The 23,426-nt window shown below is 37.2% G+C and overlaps 1 protein-coding gene across 5 annotated transcripts in view; it reads right to left on the bottom strand.

The window, feature by feature from the left end:
* LOC111154393 (discs large MAGUK scaffold protein 2) overlaps positions 1-23,426 on the bottom strand; it is a 1,367,735-nt gene that overhangs the window by 452,313 nt on the left and 891,996 nt on the right. For all 5 annotated transcript variants that reach the window (XM_022513932.1, XM_022513933.1, XM_022513930.1 and 2 more), the window contains 2 exons: positions 16,201-16,345; positions 13,442-13,580 (listed from right to left, as the gene is read on the bottom strand). In XM_022513932.1, the coding sequence (XP_022369640.1) occupies positions 13,442-13,580; positions 16,201-16,345 (284 nt within the window). The remainder of the gene's footprint in view (positions 1-13,441; positions 13,581-16,200; positions 16,346-23,426) is intronic.

Below are 23,426 nucleotides of genomic sequence, written 5' to 3'. Positions count from 1 at the left end.
TGTAAGCAGAATTTAACCAAATAATTCTCTCTAAACTATAAAGACAATGATTCTGGGGAAAATCTAACTTTGCTTTAGTTAGGTAGATTACATTTTCAGTGTGAGTTTCATACTCACTTGCAACTTATACATAGCTCCCCTTAGTTCTCACAAATTTAAATTTCACCTTACCTAATTATGGTCACATCCAACATCATATGGATTTAGATTTATACTATAGGTAAAACTTTACCCAACCATACATGATCCAATTTAATATTACACACTGAAGCCATGGAATCAGCGCTACCTCTGGGAACTGCGAAGCATCATTACATGTTGCTGGCATATACTTGGTTTCTGTGCTCAAGTCATGAAAGTATGCAAAAGTACATTTATTTTAAAAGTTGTATAGTGCCTGCATAGTAAATCTGAGTATTTGGAAAGGTATACGTTTATGTTTACTGAACATTCTAGAATTTTAAAATTTAGATTATTTAAATTAAAAATCAGTTTAATATGTAGGCTTTTCTTTTTTTTTTTAAATTTTATTTATTCATTTGACAGACAGAGATCACAAGTAGGCAGAGAGGCAGGCAGAGAGAGAGGAAGGGAAGGAGGCTCCCTGCTGAGCAGAGACCCGGTGGGGCTGGATCCCAGGACCTTGAGATCATGACCTGAGCAGAAGGCAGAGACTTTAACCCACCAAGCCACCCAGGCACCCCTGTAGGCTTTTCGTTTTACAGAACTTTTATAGACAGGCTTGGTTTTGAGTAGATTATTTTTAATTGGGATCAATACATATTTTTTTATTAACATATAATATTTTATTTGTTTCAGGGGTACAGGTCTGTGATCAATACATGTTTTTAAAAGACAATGAAATATAAAGGAAACATGACTAAATCAATATAAAGTCTAAAAATCTACCCTTTAAGGCAAGTGTAAAGATTATGCAAATCTATATTTATTATGCTAGCTGGAATCAAATCTTCCCTTCATTCATCCCCAAATCTCATCTACCATCCCCAAACAGCAATGCTATTATCACAATGGCAGCCAGGCCTACAAGCACCACGGTACCATGGTGCCCAGGACTGAAAGTCAGGGGGAATAATAATAATAATTATAGTAATAATAATGATAACGATAATAAACAGCTAACCTGAATCCAACATATTTTAGGCCAGGCTCTGTTCAAAGTGTTTCACATAGACTACTTCATTTACTCCCAATAATAACCCATGGTACTGGCATTTTTGGGGAAACAGGCACAGAGAGGTTATATAAGTCATCCAAGGTCAAACAGCTAGTTAAGTGGGGAACCCAGAGTTATTCTGACCCCAGAATCTGAGCTCTTCACCCAGGTGCTGCCATGCTGCTCCATTCTGCATTTTTCACCTACTTTCTGTTTATTGTAGGAGAAATCACAGAATCTCTATCATCTCAGATTCCCAGTCTGTTAAAGAGGCAGAACAATGCGCTCCGCCCATTTTGTGTGGCATTCTAAAAACTAAATGAGAAATAGGAAAGTGCCATACTAGGCGGCTCTAAGGGTCTACTAATACTATTATAAATTCAGAGCAAGGCCTCCCATAATTGGCTTTGAAATCTCTGGCTGTCACATTTACTTCAGCTGTTTCATTCTGCCTTCATCCCGCCTCAAGATGGTAAATGAAACTTTAGAAAAAGATTAAGGGGATAAAAAACATAAAGCAAAATATCAGGCACCAATGGATTAGGTGACAGCATTTCGCTTAGGACACAGTCTACATGAGAAAGGACTTACATTGTTCTGCTTCAGGGTCAATCTAATTTAAAAACATCAAGGAGGAGGTTGGTATTTAGATCTTTACACAGAGACACATACGCTCACAGGGTCTTCTAAGGTCTTTCAGTGAGGACTTAAAATGTTCATTAAAGCAACCATATGGGGTCTGGTGTTATAGCTGGAATGACAGGAATTTAAAGACTGAGCCCCTGCCTGGAACTGTACAGTTCAGGAGGCCTCCCTTCTCCCTGAGAAATGCTGACTTCCTCCCCCAAATAGGCTGTAAGTATTGCTGGGTGTGGGCCATGATAGAAAACTTTATTTCCACCTCCACAGACAGAAACAACAACAAAGATGAACTTGAAGCATAGAGGAGATTCGAGAAATCCTAAAGCTAATAATGCTACCTGTGTAGTGCAGCAAACATTGCCAGACTCTGGGGTTAGTTTGCATCTTGATCCTGTTATATACCAGCTGCATGACCTTTAAGAGCACAAGAGATTCTGGAACCAGACTGACTGAGCTTGGGCTCTAGCTTTCTAATTACCAGATCCCACTGCTTAATTAGCATCTCACTTGGTTGTCTTGTAGATAGTGCACATTTAGCACTTTCCAGAACTCTTTTTTTCTTTTTTAAATCTTTTAAATTTATTTTCAGCGTAACAGTATTCATTGTTTTTGCACCACACCCAGTGCTCCATGCAATCCGTGCCCTCTCCAATACCCACCACCTGGTTCCCCCAACCTCCCACCCCCCGCCCCTTCAAAACCCTCAGATTGTTCTTCAGAGTCCATAGTCTCTCATGGTTCACCTCCCCTTCCTATTTCCCTCAACTTCCTTCTCCTCTCTAACTCCCCTTGTCCTCCATGCTATTTGTTATGCTCCACAAATAAGTGAAACCATATGACAATTGACTCTCTCTGTTTGACTTATTTCACTCAGCATAATCTCTTCCAGTCCCATCCATGTTGCTACAAAAGTTGGGTATTCCAGAACTCTTGATGTTTGTCCCCAGTCTTGATGTTTGCCCCTTCGCAGACTTCCCATTCTCAGTAATAAGAGCTCTATTCTGCTGCTGCTCGGCTATGAACCCTGGGGTTAGCTCTGCAGTGTGCAGATACTTCATTTTCTTCTGGTTTGCATTAGTCCTGATGAGAGATCAATTTTTTTAAGAGATCAATTTTTATTATGTTCCTCTCTTTACAATATCTTGGGGCTAGGTTGAGAGTCTTAGACCAATATGATTTATAATTTTCGTCCAATGTCAAAAAATTTTGACTACTTGGTACTCCACGTTCTGCTTTTTTCTGGTGCCACAAGTCACTAGGATTTTTTTTTCTTTAGTCTTTCTGCATTTTATTTGGATACATTCTATTACTATGCCTTAGAGTTCACAATTATTATTATTATTTTTTAAGATTTTAATGTATTTATTTGTCAGAGAGAGAGCACAAGCAGGCAGGAGTGGCAGGCAGAGGGAGAAGCAGGCTCCCCACAGAGCAGGGTGCCTGATGCTGGACTCAATCCCAGGACCCGGGGATCATGACCTGAGCTGAAGTCAAACACTTAACTGACTGAGCCATCCAGGCAACCCTCAAAATTCCTTCTTCCCCAGTGTGTACTGTGATATTAATTTTCACCTCAGATACTATTTTTTCACCACTCAATGCTTAATATGGGTTTATTTTATATCTTCCATTTCTCTCCTCTTTATTCACAACTTCCCCTACTTTTTTGAGAGATTGGCTATATGTATAATAACTTTTTAAATCTTCTTGTCTTCCAGTTCCATCATCTCTGCCATTTTTGGGTCTGTTTCTGTTGCTTGAATTTTCTCTTGATTACGGGTCATATTTTCCTATGGAAGGGCAGGCTGGGGACAAACATCAGGAGTTTGCTTTTGGAAATGTTAAAGGTGTAATGTCTGTAAGGCAACCATTTGAGGTGCTAGTTAGGCAGTGAGAGGCTAGGCATTTATCTTAAAGAACTATGTAATTCAGAGTCAAGGTCACAAAGATTATATAAGTATTAACCAAAAGGTCATACCTACAATAGGAAATAATTATGGTCTTTCTGTATTATACAGCTGCTAAAAATATGAAGACTATTTAAAAACATGAGAAAGTGCTCAAGATATAATGTTAAATTAAAATTTAAAAAAAAGTACAGTCTGGTTCAAATTTAATAAACACACATATAGTCATAGAAAAAATCCTAAAGAAAATATTAATGATTGTTTTTCTGTGGTAAGATAGTAATTTTCATGAATTTTTCTTTACATTTATAATTGTCCTACAAATACCTATTACTTTTATAATTAGGGAAAATAATAAGAACTTAAGGAAAAAACAAAGAGTGGTAAGTGGCAAAAAGACAACAGAGGGGCAAGGAGTATCTACAAAGATTGAAAAGGATATCTGAAAAGGATATCTGGGGAAAATGTATGAAGGCAGTATTTTCAAAATGTCTTTTTTTAAAACTCAGATATAACTTGTTTCATGATTTAGATTACTAGAAGCAAAAAGGGAATGATGCAATCCAGAATTCATGTAATTTTATAAATCTATGATATAAAAGAATGTAAGTCTTGGGGCAGCTGGGTGGCTCAGTCAGTTAAGCATCTGCCTTTGGCTCAGGTCGTGACCCCACAGTCCTATAATCAAGCCCCCCATTGGGCTCCCTGCTCAGTGGGGAGCCTGCTTCTCCCTCTGCCCCTCCGTCTACTTGTGCTCTCTCCAATGCTCATGCTCTCTGACAAATAAATAAATAAAATCTTAAAAAAAAAAAAAAAGAATAAGTCTTTGGAATGCAAGAATGTATCACCTACTTTTCTTATATTTCATTAAAGCAATCATTAATATTAATATTAATAAGGTAACCCACTGACAGCAGCTTATGATATATGAGATGGCAAGAAGTCATTCAGGAATTCCAATGCCGGCATGGATAATTTGCAAAGTATACACCCAGATGCGGACAAGTAGGGATCACCTGTCTTCTGCCTACTATTACTTTACTGACACATGGATGTGAAAATAAACTGCTAGAGAAAGAGGCCATGTCTACACATCCCAAGTCATAATACATACCCTTTTTCAATACCATACAAATAAAGGCCAGAAATGAGCACATACTGTGTTTGTGACAGTAATTTACTTGCAATACATAAGGACGGGGTCAACCCATAGTTGGTGGCTTCTGCAGTGGCCCCTCCAAAATGCTCCACTGTCCATCATTTATCTTTTTTCTTTTTGCCACTAGACCCGAAAGCCAAGGATGAATGAAAAAACTGTAAAGCAGCATTGATTAAATACCTATGTGGATCTTATATTTCTAACAATAATAGATATGGATGTGTAATAACCATCTTCCATAAAATTATAAGGCTTAGAATTATGTAGTTATGTCTGGCTGATTTATTAGGTATGAGGAAGAAGTATCTATAAAAGACAGGATTAAAAATCCTCATTATTGGTTCATTTTTCCTAATATTAAGTTTGCTTCCCTGACGGCAAACAGAAGCTTACCATGTTTTCCAATACTTACTCGGATATCTTCCTTTAATTAAGATTTGTCATCCTCCTCATTAGCATACCCGCTCATCCTATCTCTAGCAGGACAGCACTATCAGTCATGCCTCATGGTTAATGTAAGTAAACCTAAAATGCTTATGTGGAGCCACCATCAATAAAGAGAAAACTCCCCTCAAGGCTCCACATGATGGCTTATCCTCCATCTGTATCACTAGTTTTGCCTCAATCGCCCCTTCCCATCACTACATTTTGCTTTAAAAAAGACATTGTCATAGCAGGCTCCATGTCAGAGGAGTCCAGCACAAGGCACAGAACAAAAGAGATTACTCGGAGACATTGCAGATGAATCTTTGATTTGGTTAAGTTTCATAATGCACTTTAAGAAGCCTTAAGGAGGGGTGCCTGGGTGGCTCAGTGGGTTAAGCCTCTGCCATGATCTCAGGGTCCTGGGATCGAGCTCCACATCGGGCTCTCTGCTCAGCGGGGAGCCTGCTTCCCCCTCTCTCTCTGCCTGCCTCTCTGCCTACTTGTGATCTCTCTCTCTCTGTCAAATAAATAAATAAGGAATCTTTAAAAAATAAGTAAATAAATAAAAAGCCTGTAAGGAGTCCGACGCCATGTTCCACAAAATTTCTTTAAAGGGAAAAGCTACATGATGTTAGTTGTTGAGAGCTACCATGAATAAAAAAGGGCAAGGTCAATAAATTATCCAAAGGATAATTGTGTGTAACCACAGAGGCCAGATTGATAGATTAGCTTTTGTTGTTGTTTTTGTTGTTGTTTGGTCATATTTGGTTCCACTGAACCATAGATAAGATTTCAATGCAGGTGGTACTAGATATTCACAGCAGTTGTGAACATGAAGATCCCTAATAAAGCATTCAGACTGTAAGACTTTCTGTAATAAAATGTCCTAATGTGCTCTGCAAGGTAAGTTGAAAAAAATGTACACAGAGCTAACTTTGAGCAGCTACATACCAATGGTGGCTACATTTTCATTCTATGGAGGACATTCACTGAAAAATGATTTTATTTGTGGTGTTCATCTGAAAATCCTTGTTTTAAAGAGTATTGATAATATCTAACATTTATTGAGAGATTTTTCTTTTGTTGTTGTTGTTTTTTTTTTTCCTTGAGAGATATTATTCTGCTTCTTTTATAAATGAGACAATGAGGTAAAGGGTGATTACGGAACTTGCCAAGTCCCATGGCTAGGAGGTGGTCAAGGTGGGGCCCTGTGCCAGGGGGCTCCAAGGCTAATCTCTCAGCTACACAGATGCGAATTCTAGAGCCGGATAAGTTGTCTGCATGGGGCACAACCAGTTCTTCCTATTTTACTTGGTTAAAGATGAGTAAGAAAAGATTTCTTTTCTGTGTCAGAAGAAAGAATTTCCAGTTCATCCAGAAAGGATTTCAAGTCATTAAATGTAAGCTAAAAATAGAGAGGCTAGAATATGCCCAGACTTTTCTCTGATGCAAAGTCTTCTCTGATCCTTTAAGAGGCTGTCCTTAACAGAGACCACACACCTTAAGCCATTATTAAAGGGCTGTTTCTAGAACATAAAATTAATAACTGACGAGTCTATGTAAGTCAGATTGGTGCTTCTCAAACTTGGGTACTCTTATGTACCTTGGGGTTTGTGGTACTTGCTGGGGACCAAGTATTCCCAGAAAAAAAAATCTTTCTGGTGTGTTGATTTCACTTTAATATTTTGGATAAAATAATTCAATTTGTAACCAAAGTGTTTTTACATTAACATAAACAAGGATATTTCCCAAGTTTTATGAGAAGATATAAGATTTTCTTATGTTTCATGCTTGGATGGAAAGCTTCATTCATGTTCTACCCCAGATCCTGAGGAAGAACTAGTTCCTATTTCAAGGCCTAAGGGCATGTGGATAGAAACATTTGAGAATTAGTCTCTATCCATTTCTGATCCAAAGCTAAACAGCAAGGGGAAAAAAATCACCAGCAGTGGCAAACTTACACTGTTCCTAAAAGATTACTCTACAGGTGATAAAAACTGTAGAAATGGTCAGTAGTAAATTAGCCTGGCTAAAGCAGGCCTGCTCTCTACATGAAATGTTGGCTATTGACTCTAGCTCTAAAAGAGTTCAGGTGGCCTTCCTCCTCAGCACTGCTCTCTCTTCCTCTAATCCCAACTGCCATAACCTCTCTCCTCATTTCTTCAATGGCCCCTCTACTTCTCCACATAGCAGAGAGGTTTTATTCCAATATAAATCAGGTAATTTCATTCTCCTGGTTAGTAGTCTTTAATGGATTCTCAAAGCACTCAAAATCAGACCCATCCTTCTTCATCATTAGCTATAGAGTCCTACGTCATCTGGCTCCTGACTCCTTCTCCAACCTAATTTTCTGCCATGTTCCCATTAGCTCATCTCTTCCCAGACAAGTGGGACTGCCTTATATTCCTATAACATGCTAAACTTATTTCTGCCTCAGTGACTGGCCTTATTATTCCCTCTTCCTGGAATGTTCTTTCTCTGATCTTTATATCACCTTTTCTTGTTATTCAGGTCTCAGCTCAAATGCTATCTCCTCCGAGAAGCATCTCCTGGGTATCTTACTTAATACTGTTCTCTTCCCCAATCTCTATCACATTATTCTATTTTTTTCCTTATAGTACTTACTAATATTTGCACTTAACTCATTTATCTGTGTGACTCTTACTTGACACAACAGAATGTAAATTCCATAAGGACAGGGACCTTGTGTGGTTTGCTCACCACTGTAACTTTGTTGTTAATAATCAGGCTTGACATATGGGAGAAGCTAAATATTCACTGAATGAAGAAATGAATGAGTGAAAGAAAAAGAAAACTGGAATACGTCTTAGATACCATACCCAGTAAGCTAATGTTCTATAATCGGGGGAGAATCGAGTAGAGGCAGACTCTAGTCGATTGGGCTCGTACCTATTTAGTAAATAAAAAAGTTAAACTGGTGAATATCAGAGTCACAATTTGGAGTCATTCTGGAAGGTTCCTGGGGACAAGAAACTTTTCTTGTGATTTCACTTAGCTTCTGCTTCTTGAGCAACCAAATTATGTGAGGGAACATTATGTAGAGCCAATGAGAAAGACACCTGGGTATACTAAGAAAAGGGCCGGCTGAACTTAGTTTCTCTCACTGGGACATATATGGTTCATAGTTATAATTTAGGTCCCTGGCCTTCATAATGACATTTATCAAATTCATAACTTGGTAACTTGAGTCCCCACCTCTTGAAAGATCAGTTATAAATTGCATCTCAAAGTTTTTGGTTTCATTTTAGTATCGATGATTTGTTTGTGTATCCTGAGAGTAGTGAGCCAGATGGTAAGGGTCTGTGGTTTGCACCTCTTCTGGGGGACCAGGTTACCACTTGGCCCAGTAAAGGTAGAATCCATAGTTGCAGGTAATATACAAAGTGGGTGCTGTTCACAGGTGATCATTGCTTGTTCATGGGTTTCATGATTCTTACCTTCTTACTCCATCCAAGAACAACAACAGTGGCAACATAAGTGAACACCAGCTCAGAGAAACAGAACAAGCACCAGACTTGGTATTTGAAGACATAAGTTCTATATCTAATTCTAATACAAGTTATGGGATTTAGGGATAGCCAACATATCATTCTGGGCTTGTGTTCCTTACCCATCAGAAGGAGGAAGATTAGACTCTAGATTCATTGCTGGCCCTTCCAATTCTGAGAGCCTATAATTCTTTAAGCCAGAAACACATCTCAGCATCACAGTGACAGCTTTCCAAAATAGTATACCAACAATCTAAGACCAGATATCTACATCACAATGAACACTGATTTATAGGGTACTCGACAGACTTTCTACTAAGAAAATTTTATCCAGGGCCTCTTTTTTTGTACTTTCCCTAAATCAACAGAAAAACACTTCTCAGTTTTCTCAGGTATACATTCCTTCAAATAGAAAGAGTTCAAAAAAATTCCAACTAAGTTAGTGTAGCATTTTTCTAATCAAAATTCCTTTAAAAAGTTCTTACTTTTTCTTACTTTCTTTACTTACTTACTTACTTTCTTACTTACTTTTTCTTACTCCCCACAAAAAGTGAATATGCTTTAGGAAAAGAGAATATTTCTCACAATAGACTAAGAGATCATGAACATCTGGAATAAAAAGTTCCCAATCTGAGGAGTTTTATGTTATTGAAAGGTTCTTATTTCACAGAAATGTTTCGCCATTAGACTACGTTCCATCATTAGAGATCAATTACCTTGATTTATTATTTAAGGAAAATTCAAAGTAGGCCTCACATATAAGCTACTGTAACACCTTAGGATAATAATAAATTTATCTAGCCCTTTAAAAATGACAACTTTAACACATATTATCACACTGAAATTTCACAATTCCATGAGGAAATTAGAAGACCCTTTATCTCAAATTTATAGATAAAAAAATCAAGACACAGAGATTAAATGGCCTGTTCAGGGTCATCTAGGTGTTACGTTGGTAGAAGCAGAACTAGAACCAATCCCTGACATAAACCCAGTCCTGTTTATCCAATATTTTTCTGTAGAACTGAATGCATAAATGGGGCACAGGGAGTAATATGAAGATAAGCCATGGGAACACAGACCTGAATTTGAATTCTGATTTTGCTATCTGCTTGCAGTATGATGTGAGGTAATTACTTAAATGCTTTGAGCACTCTTGTTATTTATAAAAATCAAGAATAATAATATAAGCAAGGGCAATAATATATATTAAAGGACTTTGTGTTAAAGAGTGCACAGTAGTGATCTTTTTGTTTTTACTACTCTATGTATTTTAAATTTTAAATTTTACAAGTAGGTTGCATATGACAGAAAAGGAATATAAAGACAACTTAACTGTAGAAACCACTCTCTTTTAGAAGTCTTATTTTTCAAGCTGTGATGGTTGCTTCATTTTATTCTATGTCACATTCTTCTGCAAATCTGCATGGGCTGTCCTCTACCATGAACACCCTGAGGCCTTGACCTTGATCAGCGCCTACACATTTTTTTCAAACTCCAACTGAAGAGTTATTTCCTCTTTAGAACTTTGATCCCACAGGCTTTTCCTTGGGCATTCATTTAAAACTCAAGTTCATTTACCAGTATTTACTGAGAAACTCCCATAGTGCTAGGGAATTCTAGGGGTGCACCAGAGCACTCCCTAGAACCGATCTAATTTTGTTTGTTGCTGTTACTAGTTGCCACCCTTTGACATTTTACAGACTTTTTACTTTTAAAGGATGAGAACTGATATAAAGTTGCCCACGTTTCACTTTCTAAGTAAGGTTATGGTAAAGTTAAAAAAAAAATAAAAAAGGACAGGGTAAAGTAAATATCTGCCATTTCCTGCCACACACACAAAAATGACATTTTGATATGAAGATATATAATCTCAGAATTTAAAAATTAATGTTAGGCTTTATAGAAAACTTCACAAAGGCAGTCTGCATAATCAGGGAATAGGCATTGAGGGATCCACTGGTTCACCTATATTTTTGTCCCAATCTGGTATTCTTAGATTTGTTGTTTCTTACTCAATTTTGCATTCCTGGCGCAGTGCCTGCTATCTAGTAGGAAATAGCCAATAAATATTGAGGAACAAGGCAATGAATTTTCCTTTGAGCAAATACCTCTGAGATCCATGGCAGGGGTCTACAGCACAGACCCCTGTGGGAGGACAAAGCAAAGGTGCAAGTGGGAGATGTGTGTGTGTGTGTGTGCGCGCATGCGTGTGTGTGTGTGTGCTTAAAGTGATATAATTTATTTCATGCGTTTGCCAGGCACTAGCCATTCAGGAGATTCTATATGAAGCTTTTAGTGAAACTGCCCTGCCAAGGAACAAGAGAGGAAGGGGGACAATAACTATATTACCAAGGCATAACCCTATAGGAACAGGCAGACTCTATTCCTAGGACACTGTTAAAACAATTCATGTGACATCTTAGGTAGAGTAAGAATTATAACAAATATAGTTACTGTAAATAAGTAACACTCATCTAAGATTCATGATATGCCAGGCTTCTGTTTTAAGTTCTTTGCACGTATTATGTCATTCAATCATTACAACAACCTGTTAAAAATGTGATTACTATTTCCATTATATAGATGAAGAATCAGGTTTGCGGTGGTTGAACAATTTTCTGGCAGTCATATAGTTAACCAATGGTAGAAATAGGTCTCAACTCTCATCTAAATGCCTTTAGAGCTTTACTGAAATGCTTGGGTCCCTTTAGAGCTACATATTTCTCTGATGAACAGTTTTTATAGGACTTGGTTTTCATTTTAAAAATAAGAAGAAAATTACAATGGTTCCTCTTAGCCAGGATTTTGTAGCTGGCAGGGCACACACAGTTTTTAAAAGCTGCGTGACTATAAGCAACTTATTTAACATCTTTGAACTTCAACTTCTCCACCTATAAAATAGGGATGACAGCCATTCTATCTGTGTTTGGGGAGAGTTAAATGAATAGTGTATGGAAAACAGCTAGCAAAGGGCCTGGATTATGAAGGGGATTTAATCAATTTTAATTCCATATGGGATCTAGTAAGATAAAATGACATTTTCAAATTAAAATCTTATCAAATATTACTGATAGAATGAAAGCAAATAGATCATTGCTCTGGTGAATAAAGGTGCCTATATTTATACAATTCTTTAGAGAGGCATGAGGATTATCTTTGCTGCAGCCCTCATTTTAATTAAGAGCATAGAGATTAGATGTTTCAGCATAGGAAGAAGTTTATATTTGATTTATACCCCAGATGCACATTTGCAGCATCTAAACATTCCATTCCTTGGCTAAAGATGTAACAAGCTACTTCAGCAAACCTGAAATTGCAAAATAAATGGAAAATGCTTAATCATTTAAAAAGAAATAGCAAAGGAATGAAAAGACCAAAGAAGGCCTGGGTACCGGTGAGGGAAGTTAAGCGGCAGAAAGCCTCCTCTATTTTTTTAAAGGCTGACAAATGGCTTCATTAGACAGGCAGGATATTAAACCAAAAGGGTTCATCTCTATCATTTTTACACATAAACACTTTCAGAAAAAGTGTGTATGTATTTATATGTAATCTCATTTCAGGTAAAAGTATTGTTCACTGAGAAAAGCAAGTTGCAGAACAATTTCTAAAATATGAACTTACTTTGTAAAAACAGTATCAAGCCCCATCTATAACTGATTGTGAGTTTGTTTGGGTTTGTATGAACATGCAGAAGGTATGAAAGGTTCACGCCAGGACGTTACACTGGGAACCTCAAGATGGCTGCCCTGGCAGGATCTGGGAAGAGGGTTTTGTTTCTTGAACATTATCTCATTACTTCACCAAATGCAAAGAGCATATATTACCTTGGAACAAAAACATTGAAAGATTAAAAAAAAAGTATATTTATTCTTATTTATTCCCATATTCATTTGTGGATTTATTCATTATCCAACATTTATTGAATTATTAATGGTGACAATTAAGTCAAGGAAGCTGGTCTGTTTTGTGGACTGTCACACATGACTTTTTCATAGGTGTGCTGACTAAACTTGGCTTTACTTCATGGCATTAGCAATATGGTTCTGGGCTCTATACTCAAATTCTGTCCTATTCCCTTTGGAATTAACAGGGTGTATTAAAATCAAACCATCTGTAGTTAATGTCACCCCTTTTCTTTCTACCTGTAGCTACTGTGCTGAAGGAAGGGTTGACTCACTTGCTAACTCCACTGAACTGTGAGTAGCCACTGGAGACAAAAACATGGTATTCGGAGCCAAAAGGCAAAGGTTTCAGTCCTGACTCCCCAGTAAAGAGAAATGTGGTACTGGTATGTTACTTCCTTACTTGAACCTCAGTACAACCTCCTCTCAAGTCAGCTATCTGACAAAATGGCCGTTGAACTCTAACGGCATCACGTGTGAAAGTCTTAATAAACTGCAAAGTGTGGAGTACATGTATAGTACCACTTCTTACAAAGAATTAGTGATTTTGATTCCTAATGATACATGTTTATAAGAATTCGCAGATTTCCACAGGAGACAAGATAATAATAATTTTCAGTGGTGCTCAGAAACTTGAGTTAGCCCCCAAAGCAATGGCTAACATGTTAGGCAAAGGCCGTGATCACAAGTCCAATTAACCAATAAGCATATCTGACCTGGTGTAATCGTCTTCAACAAGCATGTGCTTTGGAATCGGTGAGTACCTTCCTGGAGAGATGGGCGGCAGGGAAGTTTTATATTCTAAAGTTCCATTGTTGCCAGAGAGTAGATGGTTTTCCATCGGTGGAGAATAAGCTAAGGGGTGAAAAAGGGAAAAGAGAAGAAACCCGTTAGGTGGGTGATTCAATGTGTCATGCTAGGTTCTGTTAAAAATAGGAAGACTTTGCTACATGCTGAGGATTTTCTTGTCTCCCAAGAGGGTGGAGTTACTGTTTGTTTGCATTTAGTATGTACAAGCACATGGTGCTTGACCTTTAGGATTGGAAAGATGTAATAACATTTATATCTATAAACCCATTTTGTATAATTAGGTGAAGAGAAGAATTGGAGGAGAGAGCCAGAACATGCATTTTCAGGAGGATGATTAATTTTCTATTGAAATAAAAATGCTAGCTTTCTAATTACAGAGCTCACATTCTTTTCACATAATTAATATTCAATCATCAAATCTAGAAGGCTCCTGGAGCAAGTTCTTGTGTAAGACTTGAATCCTAAAATATGCTGTACTACCACCCCAGAAAGGCCCAGGACACGGGCCTTTCTTAGTTCTCTACAGTAATTCATCATCCTTTTGAATGTATGAAAGCCCCTCCTCCCTGCTCCACCCCTCTCTAGAAATCCATTTCATACACTGAGAAATCCAACTCTGATAGTGCTGTTCTCCTGCTTAAGTGTTCTCCATTGCTGCTACTGTACTGAATATAAACTTTTCCTTTTGTCATTCTTACAAGATTGATCCATTTTAATACCCTATATTCTAGAGTCCTCTTCCCAATGTTTGTGCTTTCATCAGTTACCTACAATTTCTGTCTCTCTTTTTTTTTTTTTTAGAGAGAGAGAGAGAGAGAGTAGAGAGAGAGAGAGAGAGAGGAGGAAGCAGGCTCCCTGCCAAGCAGAGAGCCCGATGTGGGACTCCATCCCAGAACTCTGAGATCATGACCTGAGCTGAAGGCAGAGGCTTAACCCACTGAGCCACCCAGGCGCCCATACAATTTCTGTCTCTTAACACATCTCTGATACTGAAATTTCATCGATTCTTTAAGATACAATTCAAACGGGGTGCCTGGTGGCTCAGTGGGTTAAAGCCTCTGCCTTCGGCTCAGGTCATGATCCCGGGGTCCTGGGATCGAGCCCCACATCGGGCTTTCTGCTCTGCGGGGAGCCTGCTTCCTCCTCTCTCTCTCTGCCTGCCTCTCTGCCTACTTGTGATCTCTGTCAAATAAATAAATAAAATCTTAAAAAAAAAAAGATACAATTCAAACGCCCCCCTTCCATAAAGAGTTTTATGATCATCCGAAGACAGGTAGTGTCCCTTTCCTTTGAATACCCAAAAGCATGTATGTTTTTATCTCCCATGGTATCCTTCTTACATTGCCAAATATTGCTGCTATTCATATATCTGAATTAGCCTTTCTTCCATGATTTCTTCCAAGGCCATGATTGCATTTCCTTTCTATCCTACCTATTACCTTATAAGGTGTCTTCTACATATTGAGGTTACTCAATATATATATTTTAAATTGAATAGCAAGCTTTGTTTTCTTGTTTTTATCTCTTTAACGTTGACCTTATACACCCTTCAGGAAGTAGCTTAGAGTCTCAAGACTGATTTTTCTAATTCATTCAGTTTGAAAAGTTAAAATTCTTTCATATCAGGTGAGGCTGATCTCAGCTTCCTGTATGCTTGAGAAAAAGACATATTTTGGGGGCAAGTAATTTCCCAATCATCATTAAGAAAAGCAATAGCTAACGTAATGAGCAGGTAACAAAATTATTCAACCTTTAAATTTCCCTCAACAGAAACAGCTAAGTCTGAGAGAGGCTAAATGCCTTGCTTAAGACCATAGTCCTAATTAGTGGCAGGTCCTGAAGCTATTCCGAGATCCCAATCTCACAACTGGTTTCTCAAAATTTCGGAATGAGCAAGCTTAGTGATGTTAACTATCCCTTAATCTCAGGTAGAAAAAAAAAAATTTTTCTTCTGAATCTAGTCCCCAAAGACAGAACCTTAGATCAAGTTCTTGCTGACCTACTAAGAAGAGAAGGAAATATGGGGCTTCTGTAGGAGTGGATTTTGCAGGACTCAACAAAGCAGCATCTCAGAGTTAGTTTTTGTCCTAGAAACCCCCACCTACAACTCATTTCTACTGCCATAGTGATTGAGAGCCCCCCCCCCACACCCCGCTGCTTTCTTGTCAATATAATATTCAGGTAAAGGGAAGAGCTATGGCGATGGTGATTGAAGATCATAATGTTTCCATCCAAGTGCAAGATCCTCTCCCCCAGGAGGGAGCACAGTGCTGTCTCTGGTCTTTTTGCTAGTCTTTCTCTTTCTTCATTGGCTACTATGTAGGTTTGAACTAGGAAAGGGGGATACTAAGGCATGAGAGCTATCATACTTTAGGGCCTTGAGAAATAGACTTTAAAAAGGTGTTGCTCTTACATTACTGTAATGACATTGTCCACTATATACCTCATTAAGCCTTTCTTAAATGGTGGACTTTCTAATCCATCAAGGTGTCCCACCAACAAAACACTAGTTAAGGCCTTGTAAGGCAATCAGGGAGTGAAGTACAGCATTCCTTGCAACTATTTCCACAAGCTAAACAAGAGCAAAGATGCAGAGTACTTTGCCAAGTTTTGCAGAATTCCAATTCTGTACCCCTGGTGCAGGGACACTGAGCGTGGCACTTACAGTGAGTAATATCAGGTGGCCCATAAGGATCAGTCATGTAAATGGTGGTGGGTTTGCCAACTTTTAGATAAACAACATCGGATGTGTTCTTCAGTATAGCTACTGCCTCTTCATGTGTCACTTCTTCTAAACTGTAGTTGTTTACCTAAAAGGAAAATAATACTCAATATTAGAGTCAAATGTAGGCAGGTGAAAAGAAACAGGCAAAAGCATATACAGGATTATTTAAACATTAAATAGCAATGATTACAATCCAGGATCTACATCATACTCAGACAGAAAGATGGATTTATGGCATTAGCCAAAGCAGATAAGGTACCATTGTTGATGCTACAAAAATAAAAAAAAAAACCAACAACAAAAAAAAAAAACAAGAAACAAGACAAAACAAAAAAACCAAAGTTGCTTCTGTTTTTTTCTATGAGAAAGCAATATATCATAATGCAAATCAGGATACTATTTGTGGATAAAAGAAAGGAGGGGTCAAATGTCTCTTTTCCTATGCTATGGTTTTTCCAATTACAAAGGTAATGCATACTCACGGAACTAAAAAAAAAAAAAAAAAAAAAGGAGAAGAAGAAGAAGAAAAACTAACCAGTCTTTCTATTTGGGATATATTTTTAAAATATCAGTGACCATATTATACATATTGTTTTGGAAACTGCTTTTTAAATCTAGAGTGACTATTGGTCCATATCATAGCATATGGCAACAACGTGACTTTGTTTCCCAGAGAGCATTGTGTTGCATGGTTGTAACCTAATGCTTTAACCAATCTGTAACTAAAGCATGTTTAGTTTGCTTCTCATTTTTTTCTACTATGAATAATGTTGCAGTAAACTTTTTTTTTCTATATTTGTACACAACTTTGGTGATTTATTTGGGATAAATCATACAGTGGAATTGTTGTACCGAACTATATGAATATTACAAGCCTTCTGATACCTATTGTTAAAGTGTCCTGTGGAAAGAGTTTACTCTTATACCACCACTATACGAGAGCCCCAATTTTCCTACAGTTACACCAAATTTGTTTTTTTTTTTTTCATTTTAAAAATTGTTCCCATCTGTGGGGCTGGGTGGCTCAGTTGGTTAACCCTTGACTCTTCGTTTTGGCTTAGGTCATGATCTCAGGGTCATGATTGAGCCCCATGTTGGGCTCCATGGTGAGCATGGAACCCGTTTAAGAGCCTCTCTCTCACTATTGCATGCTCTCTTTCTCCTCCGCAGCCCCACCAAAATAAATAAATAAATAAATAAATAAATAAATAAATAAAAACTATCCCAGCAAAATGTTATTTAACAAGTCGACTTTCTAAGGCTAATATTAGTAAACAGGGCTTGGCAGGTGAACAAGTTCAAGGGTACTCTATTCCCATCCACTTCAATAGCAACTCCTCCTTTTTACTGGACAGAAGAGCCTGATGAAAGTGCAATTTTACTTCATGGCAGTGACATTATAGTGGAATCTCTCCAGCACTTCTCTTAGATGGTTTTAAAACATTTATGATGTGTTTTAAATACCTACATTATTCTTATTTGGCTACTATTATTTTAATGGAGTTATTCTTTAGTTAATTTCTGCTGAAATGATGCATAATTAAAGTAAACATGCCAAAGAGCACTAGATTGGATCCTGTACATATTCTTTGTACTATTTAATCAGCACTTTAGTCATAGAAGACCTTGCAACATTGCTTCCCCCCCCCTTTTGCCTACGTTCTATAAATTCTATGTGCCAATTAATCCTTGATGGTGTAGCTGAAGTTAGGGACCCTGGAACTGGAGGGGTATGTATGTATATGAATGCTGACCAAGAACTCCCCATTAAGATATCAACTTTTCCACTGGCTCCTATAGTTCTCTTCTGAACAAGTGACATTCTCTTATATCCTTTTGTATTTCCAGCACCTAGCACTTATTCATCCATTGGTCAATGCATTGCTACCATGTGTCAGTCATGGTTTTACACATTAGAGAGATGTAATAAATAGGACGAAAATCATAATCATAGCCAAAACTTACAGAGCCTATATTACACTCTGGGAACTATTATAAGTCATTTACATATATAAACACAATTGAACCTCACAACAATTTGTATGGTAACTATTACAGTTACTTTCATTTTACAGATTAGAAGAGCATGTCTCCAAGAGGTTAAGAAACCTGCTCAAAGTCATTGATCTAATAGTGGTAGAAGCCGATTAAAAGCAAGCAGTTTGGATCCAGACACCAGGCTTGTAACCATTCATCTATATTCCTTTTTCAGATAGACAGAGAAGGTCCCCAGCTCCCTTGAATCTCATATTCTAGTAAGATACACTTCAAGTTTCAAGCACTGAAACTGAAACCTACTGAGAAGGACTTTACATACAGATTCTCAAGTACCACCAGAGAACTCCTCAGACCGGAAAGAAGTTGAGCAAAGGGTAGAGGTGAGAAGTGGGGATAATGGTGGTTTATAATAGTAGTACTTCAGTTGGTTTTTATTTGGTGACTACAAAGCGTTGGAACACTAACACGGATTTTAGTTATAGAACAGGTGGCATGATATTGGCAACAGAACATAGTGATTAAGAGCACATGCTTCTGAATCACACAGACCAGGATCTGAGTCCTGGTCCTGGCTCTTTCTAGGTGTGTAACTTTGGACCAACTTACTTAATCTTTTTAGCCTCAGTTTAGACATCTGTAAAATAGGTATGATGATAATTGCTACCTCAAAGGGTTATTGATGTAAATGTATTAGTCTATGTAAAGTGGCAGGAATATTAAAATTCTTATTAATGTTAGCTTTTATTACTATTACTATTGTCATCATACATCTCTCTTCTCAGGAAACAGGAATGCTTGGTAAAAATTTTTGCTGAGCATTTTCCTGTAAACATCTGTGAACTGATGAGTTTAATTAGGGTACTGTTGATGAGGCTTCTGTGTGGTCTTTTTAAAAATTCAGAATAGTACAGGATCTGGACCAAAAAGTGCTCTTTTGTGCTGAAGTCTTCAAAATGTTTTTCATGAAAGTGGGTTTATTTGGGTTAATTATGTGTGTGCATTATCCTATGAACTCTCAAGATAAAGGGCCTACAGCTGGAGCTGATTGTACACAGAGAGAAGGGACATTACACTGATTGGCTAGTTGCTCTTGTCATTGTTTTTTATTGTCTTTTTTCTTTTGCATCAAGTATCTGCCTATAATGGTGAACACTGAACAACTGGCCTGATTTCAGAAAAAAAATTATGTGCATCTGAATGCAGTGTTTCTGTGGGCACACTACACAGAGTGGGGCATGTGTGCAGCCTGGCCATATGTTTGCAATAGGATGAAGGACTGAGGCCAAGCAGAGAGGTTAGAGATGAGAGGATGCATTTTCTCCAACAGAAAAGGGAGCACTGAATTTGAGCACGATGCAGAGACAAAGGAGGGCAAACTAGCTGAAGAAAGAGGTGCCAAAAATCCTGCAAGAAGAGCAGGGTCAGTGTTGTGGGAATCAAATTGAGTGCAAGCAAACAGGTATGTGATGGGACAAAGGTGGGAGGTGTGGCAGCAGGAGAATGATAATAAAGAGGAATGGGTGATGTACAGATGGTGAGATGCTGACCTTTCTGTATTTATTCAGGAATACCAACACGGTGGCACAAACTAAGAGGTGGACATAAATATTACCTGAGACATAGTACAAGGAAATGGGGGAACTCTAGAAACACTAAAAAAAAAAAAAAAAAAAAAAAAATCACGAACTCCAAAGTTAACTTCTAAGGAGACAAAGTTGTTGATCACTAGATGAGATGAATTAAAAAGGAGCACTAAGTAATGGATAGAATTGCTGAATCACTGTATTATACCTCTAAAACTAATATAACATTAGTTATATTATATAACATACATAACATACATATAACATTGTATGTTAACTACAATGGAAATATAATTTTAAAAACCTAATAAAATTTTAAAAAATTAATAAATACAAGTAAAAAAGTTGACAAATCTAATGTGCTAATGTCAATGATATGAAAATGAATATGCATAAGCCAAAGACTAAAATCTCTTCAGTACACTGCAATTCATGGATATAAAAAATTTTATTTTAAAAACAGTAACCACAAATAAATAGGGAACAATAATAGTTATCTCTGGATAATAAATATCTTCTTATTTTTCACCTTTTCAGCAATGATCATGCACTATAGTTAGAATGAAATTAATTCTATATTTTAAATGAAAAAGAAAAAAAAACTTCAAATAAGAACAGAAACAAAGTGGGGAGCCTGGGCACAGTCAGTTAAGTGCCTGACTCTTGGTTTCAGTTCAGGTTGTCATCTCCGTCATGAGCTAAGGGCTGTGAGATCAAGCCCCACGTCAGGCTCCATGTTCAGCATGGAGTTTGCTTAAGACACTCTCCTTCTGCCTTTCCCCTCTCTCAAATAAACAGCTAAATCGTTAAAAAAAAAGAAAGAAAGAAAGAAAGAAAGAAAGAAACAAGATAACCCTAGAACCAAAGTGCAGTGGCTTCATTATGAAACACACATAGCAAGATCTCAGGAGTGATGGAAAATTGGAATGGAGAAGAAGGAACTTGGTTTCTAATGGCTAGTAAACTGATTTAATTTTTTAGAAAAAACTGCCATTATTTTAAGCCTAGATGTTTCTAGAAATGAAGGTAACTTGGCATAATGAGAGTAAATTTTAAATGTAACACCACATCTGTTTTCAATTCCTATATTCATGAATTTTGTTCAGTTAACATATTTACTGAGCATTAAAAATTCCTTATATGCAAAATAGGGATGATACTAATTTATTTGTTGATTTATTTGTGTTTAGGAGAAAGGAGGGATACCACAAACATGAAAAGACATTGTATAAGATAGAGCAGTATACAAAGAGTCATCAAACTTCACAATCATACACAATGTTTCTGCTGATTCTGTTGCTGAAACTAGCTCCTTGTGTGAAAATGATCACCCCCTACCTTCTACAACAGTTAATCTTGCAATGTCTCTTTCCTGTTCAAGGACTGATTTTCTAAAGGGCAATAATTAGATTGTCCCCCCCCCCCTTTTTTTTGGACATTGGAGTATAGCTGACACACAATGTTACATTATTTTCAGGTGTATAACACAGTGATTCAACAAGTTTGTGCATGATGTTTTGCTCACCAGAAGTGTAGCTACCATCTGTCACTATGCAACACTATTACAGTACCACTGACTATATTCTTTACACTGTACCTTTTATCCACCCCTCCCCAGCTTACTTTTTCCTTAACTAGAAACTGGTATCTCATTCACCATTCACCCATTCACCCTAATTAGAGTGTTTTCATCTTTGTAATCCTCCAACTGATGCACTATAAGTAGTAGGCACTTCATAAATGTTGAAACAATTAGATAAATAAGTTAAAAGTAACATTCCATGTACAATGAATTATGGATCACTGAAAAAAATTAAGTTAAATTTTTAAAAAAGTAACATTCCAAAGGAAAAGCTATCAAAATTCCCTAATTTATAAGACGAAGGAGGCATTTGTGTTGAGTTTCTAGTTTACATTTGTGTTGAGTCAGAAAGGATAAGAAATGAAGGTCATTCAACAAACAACACATGTTTATAGGACACTCACTCTGTGGCAGGCATGGGATATAAGGATGAAAGGTTGGTACAGAATGGGAGTAATGGGTCACATCAGAATATCAAGGACACGATCAAAACACCAACAGTGTGAATTTCTTTCTCCTCCATTAATTGTTGATAAATTTCTTAACTTTTTATTCTACATATAGACAGAGCAAATAACAATGATGTTTTGATTGGCTTTTCCAGTGTCCTCTATAGCAGTGGTCACCAACATGGACAATACGATATGAACCCCAGGGCAATCCACTGAATACAGGAAGAATTTTGTATCTGAACTTCTATTAATATTTATCACACTAATTATCATCTTCCTTTTTTTTATGTATGTTTTAAAATGCATATCATGTATTAGAATAGTGATATATGTATGCAATATAAAATAGGGAACTATATATATATATATATATATATACATGTATATATATTAGAGGCAATTTTTTTGTGTTTTACTGATGGAAATAATTTTGAAACCACTGCTCTGTAGTAGGCATCTATATATATTAACTTAATATTAAATTAATATATAGAGAGTGAATTCTATAACCAGTGTTAAAACCAAATATAAGCAAAAGAAATAGAAAACAATGTAATGGAAGGTTTTAACCCTCAAATAAGATATGTCATTGCAACTGCACTGCATTTTAATTTTATTACATTTGAAAAAAAATTACAACTGAGTCCAAGAAATTATTATCCAGATTTTTCCCCCTTGTGTTTCAGAAAGTACTCTAATTACAGGGGAAAAAGTGTGAGGGGTGAAGTATTTCTAAATGCTTTCAGCCCATTGTTGGAAAATAATAAATGATGCTGTACTGGCTTGATAGAAAGATTGTTAGCACCAAAGTCACCTTCAGGAGAAGCACTAGAGCAGCAGTGGAACAGGCTAGAATGTGATTAGATCAGTGTAGGACTGTGGTTCTTAACCTGACTACACATTGGAATCTCCTGGGAGACTTAAAATGATTTCTTTAAAAAGGAAGCATGGTGCCTACCTCCAAGATTCTCATTTGATTCTTCAGGGTCAATTGAGGCCTGGGCATCCAGAGTGATCAAAAACTTACCACGTGTTTGAAATATGAGAACAGGATTAAGAACCAGAAGGGCTGCATAAACTGGTGGAGGGAATGTGGCATTAGGACATTGACATCTGGGTCTGAATCTGATTTTACAATTTATTAGTTATGTCATATTGGAAATCCCTTTGTTATCTCTAAGCTCCAACTTTCTCTTCTGGAAAGAAAGAGTAACAGTACTGGCGGCCCTCTCCATCTCTCAGGGGCTGCGTGCAAGCTGCAGGTGAAAACTCTTCCACGGGGAAGAGCCATGGGCGGAGAACGTTGCCCCTTTCAGTTCTCATCTAAGGTCAGTCTAACAAATGGAAGTGCTTTCAGTCCTGTTCATTATTCAGAAATTCTTACATATCTGCACTGCCTTCAAGATGTTTTTCTTATTAATATTTGGGTGAAGATAGGCAGTTTTGTAAATCACCAAAAAGATTTAATTTAAGTGCTCACCACTAATACTTGTTCAGAAAATTTATTGTTTCCACTCACATTCCCTAAATACACTTAATGTCCTTACCATA

This window comes from Enhydra lutris, unplaced genomic scaffold (genome assembly GCF_002288905.1).
Source record: "Enhydra lutris kenyoni isolate GAN:26980312 unplaced genomic scaffold, ASM228890v2 scaffoldscaffold37, whole genome shotgun sequence".
Lineage (NCBI taxonomy): Eukaryota > Metazoa > Chordata > Mammalia > Carnivora > Mustelidae > Enhydra > Enhydra lutris.
The sequence above is the reverse complement of the archived record's forward strand: the minus strand, read 5'-3'. Positions and strand labels throughout refer to the sequence as shown.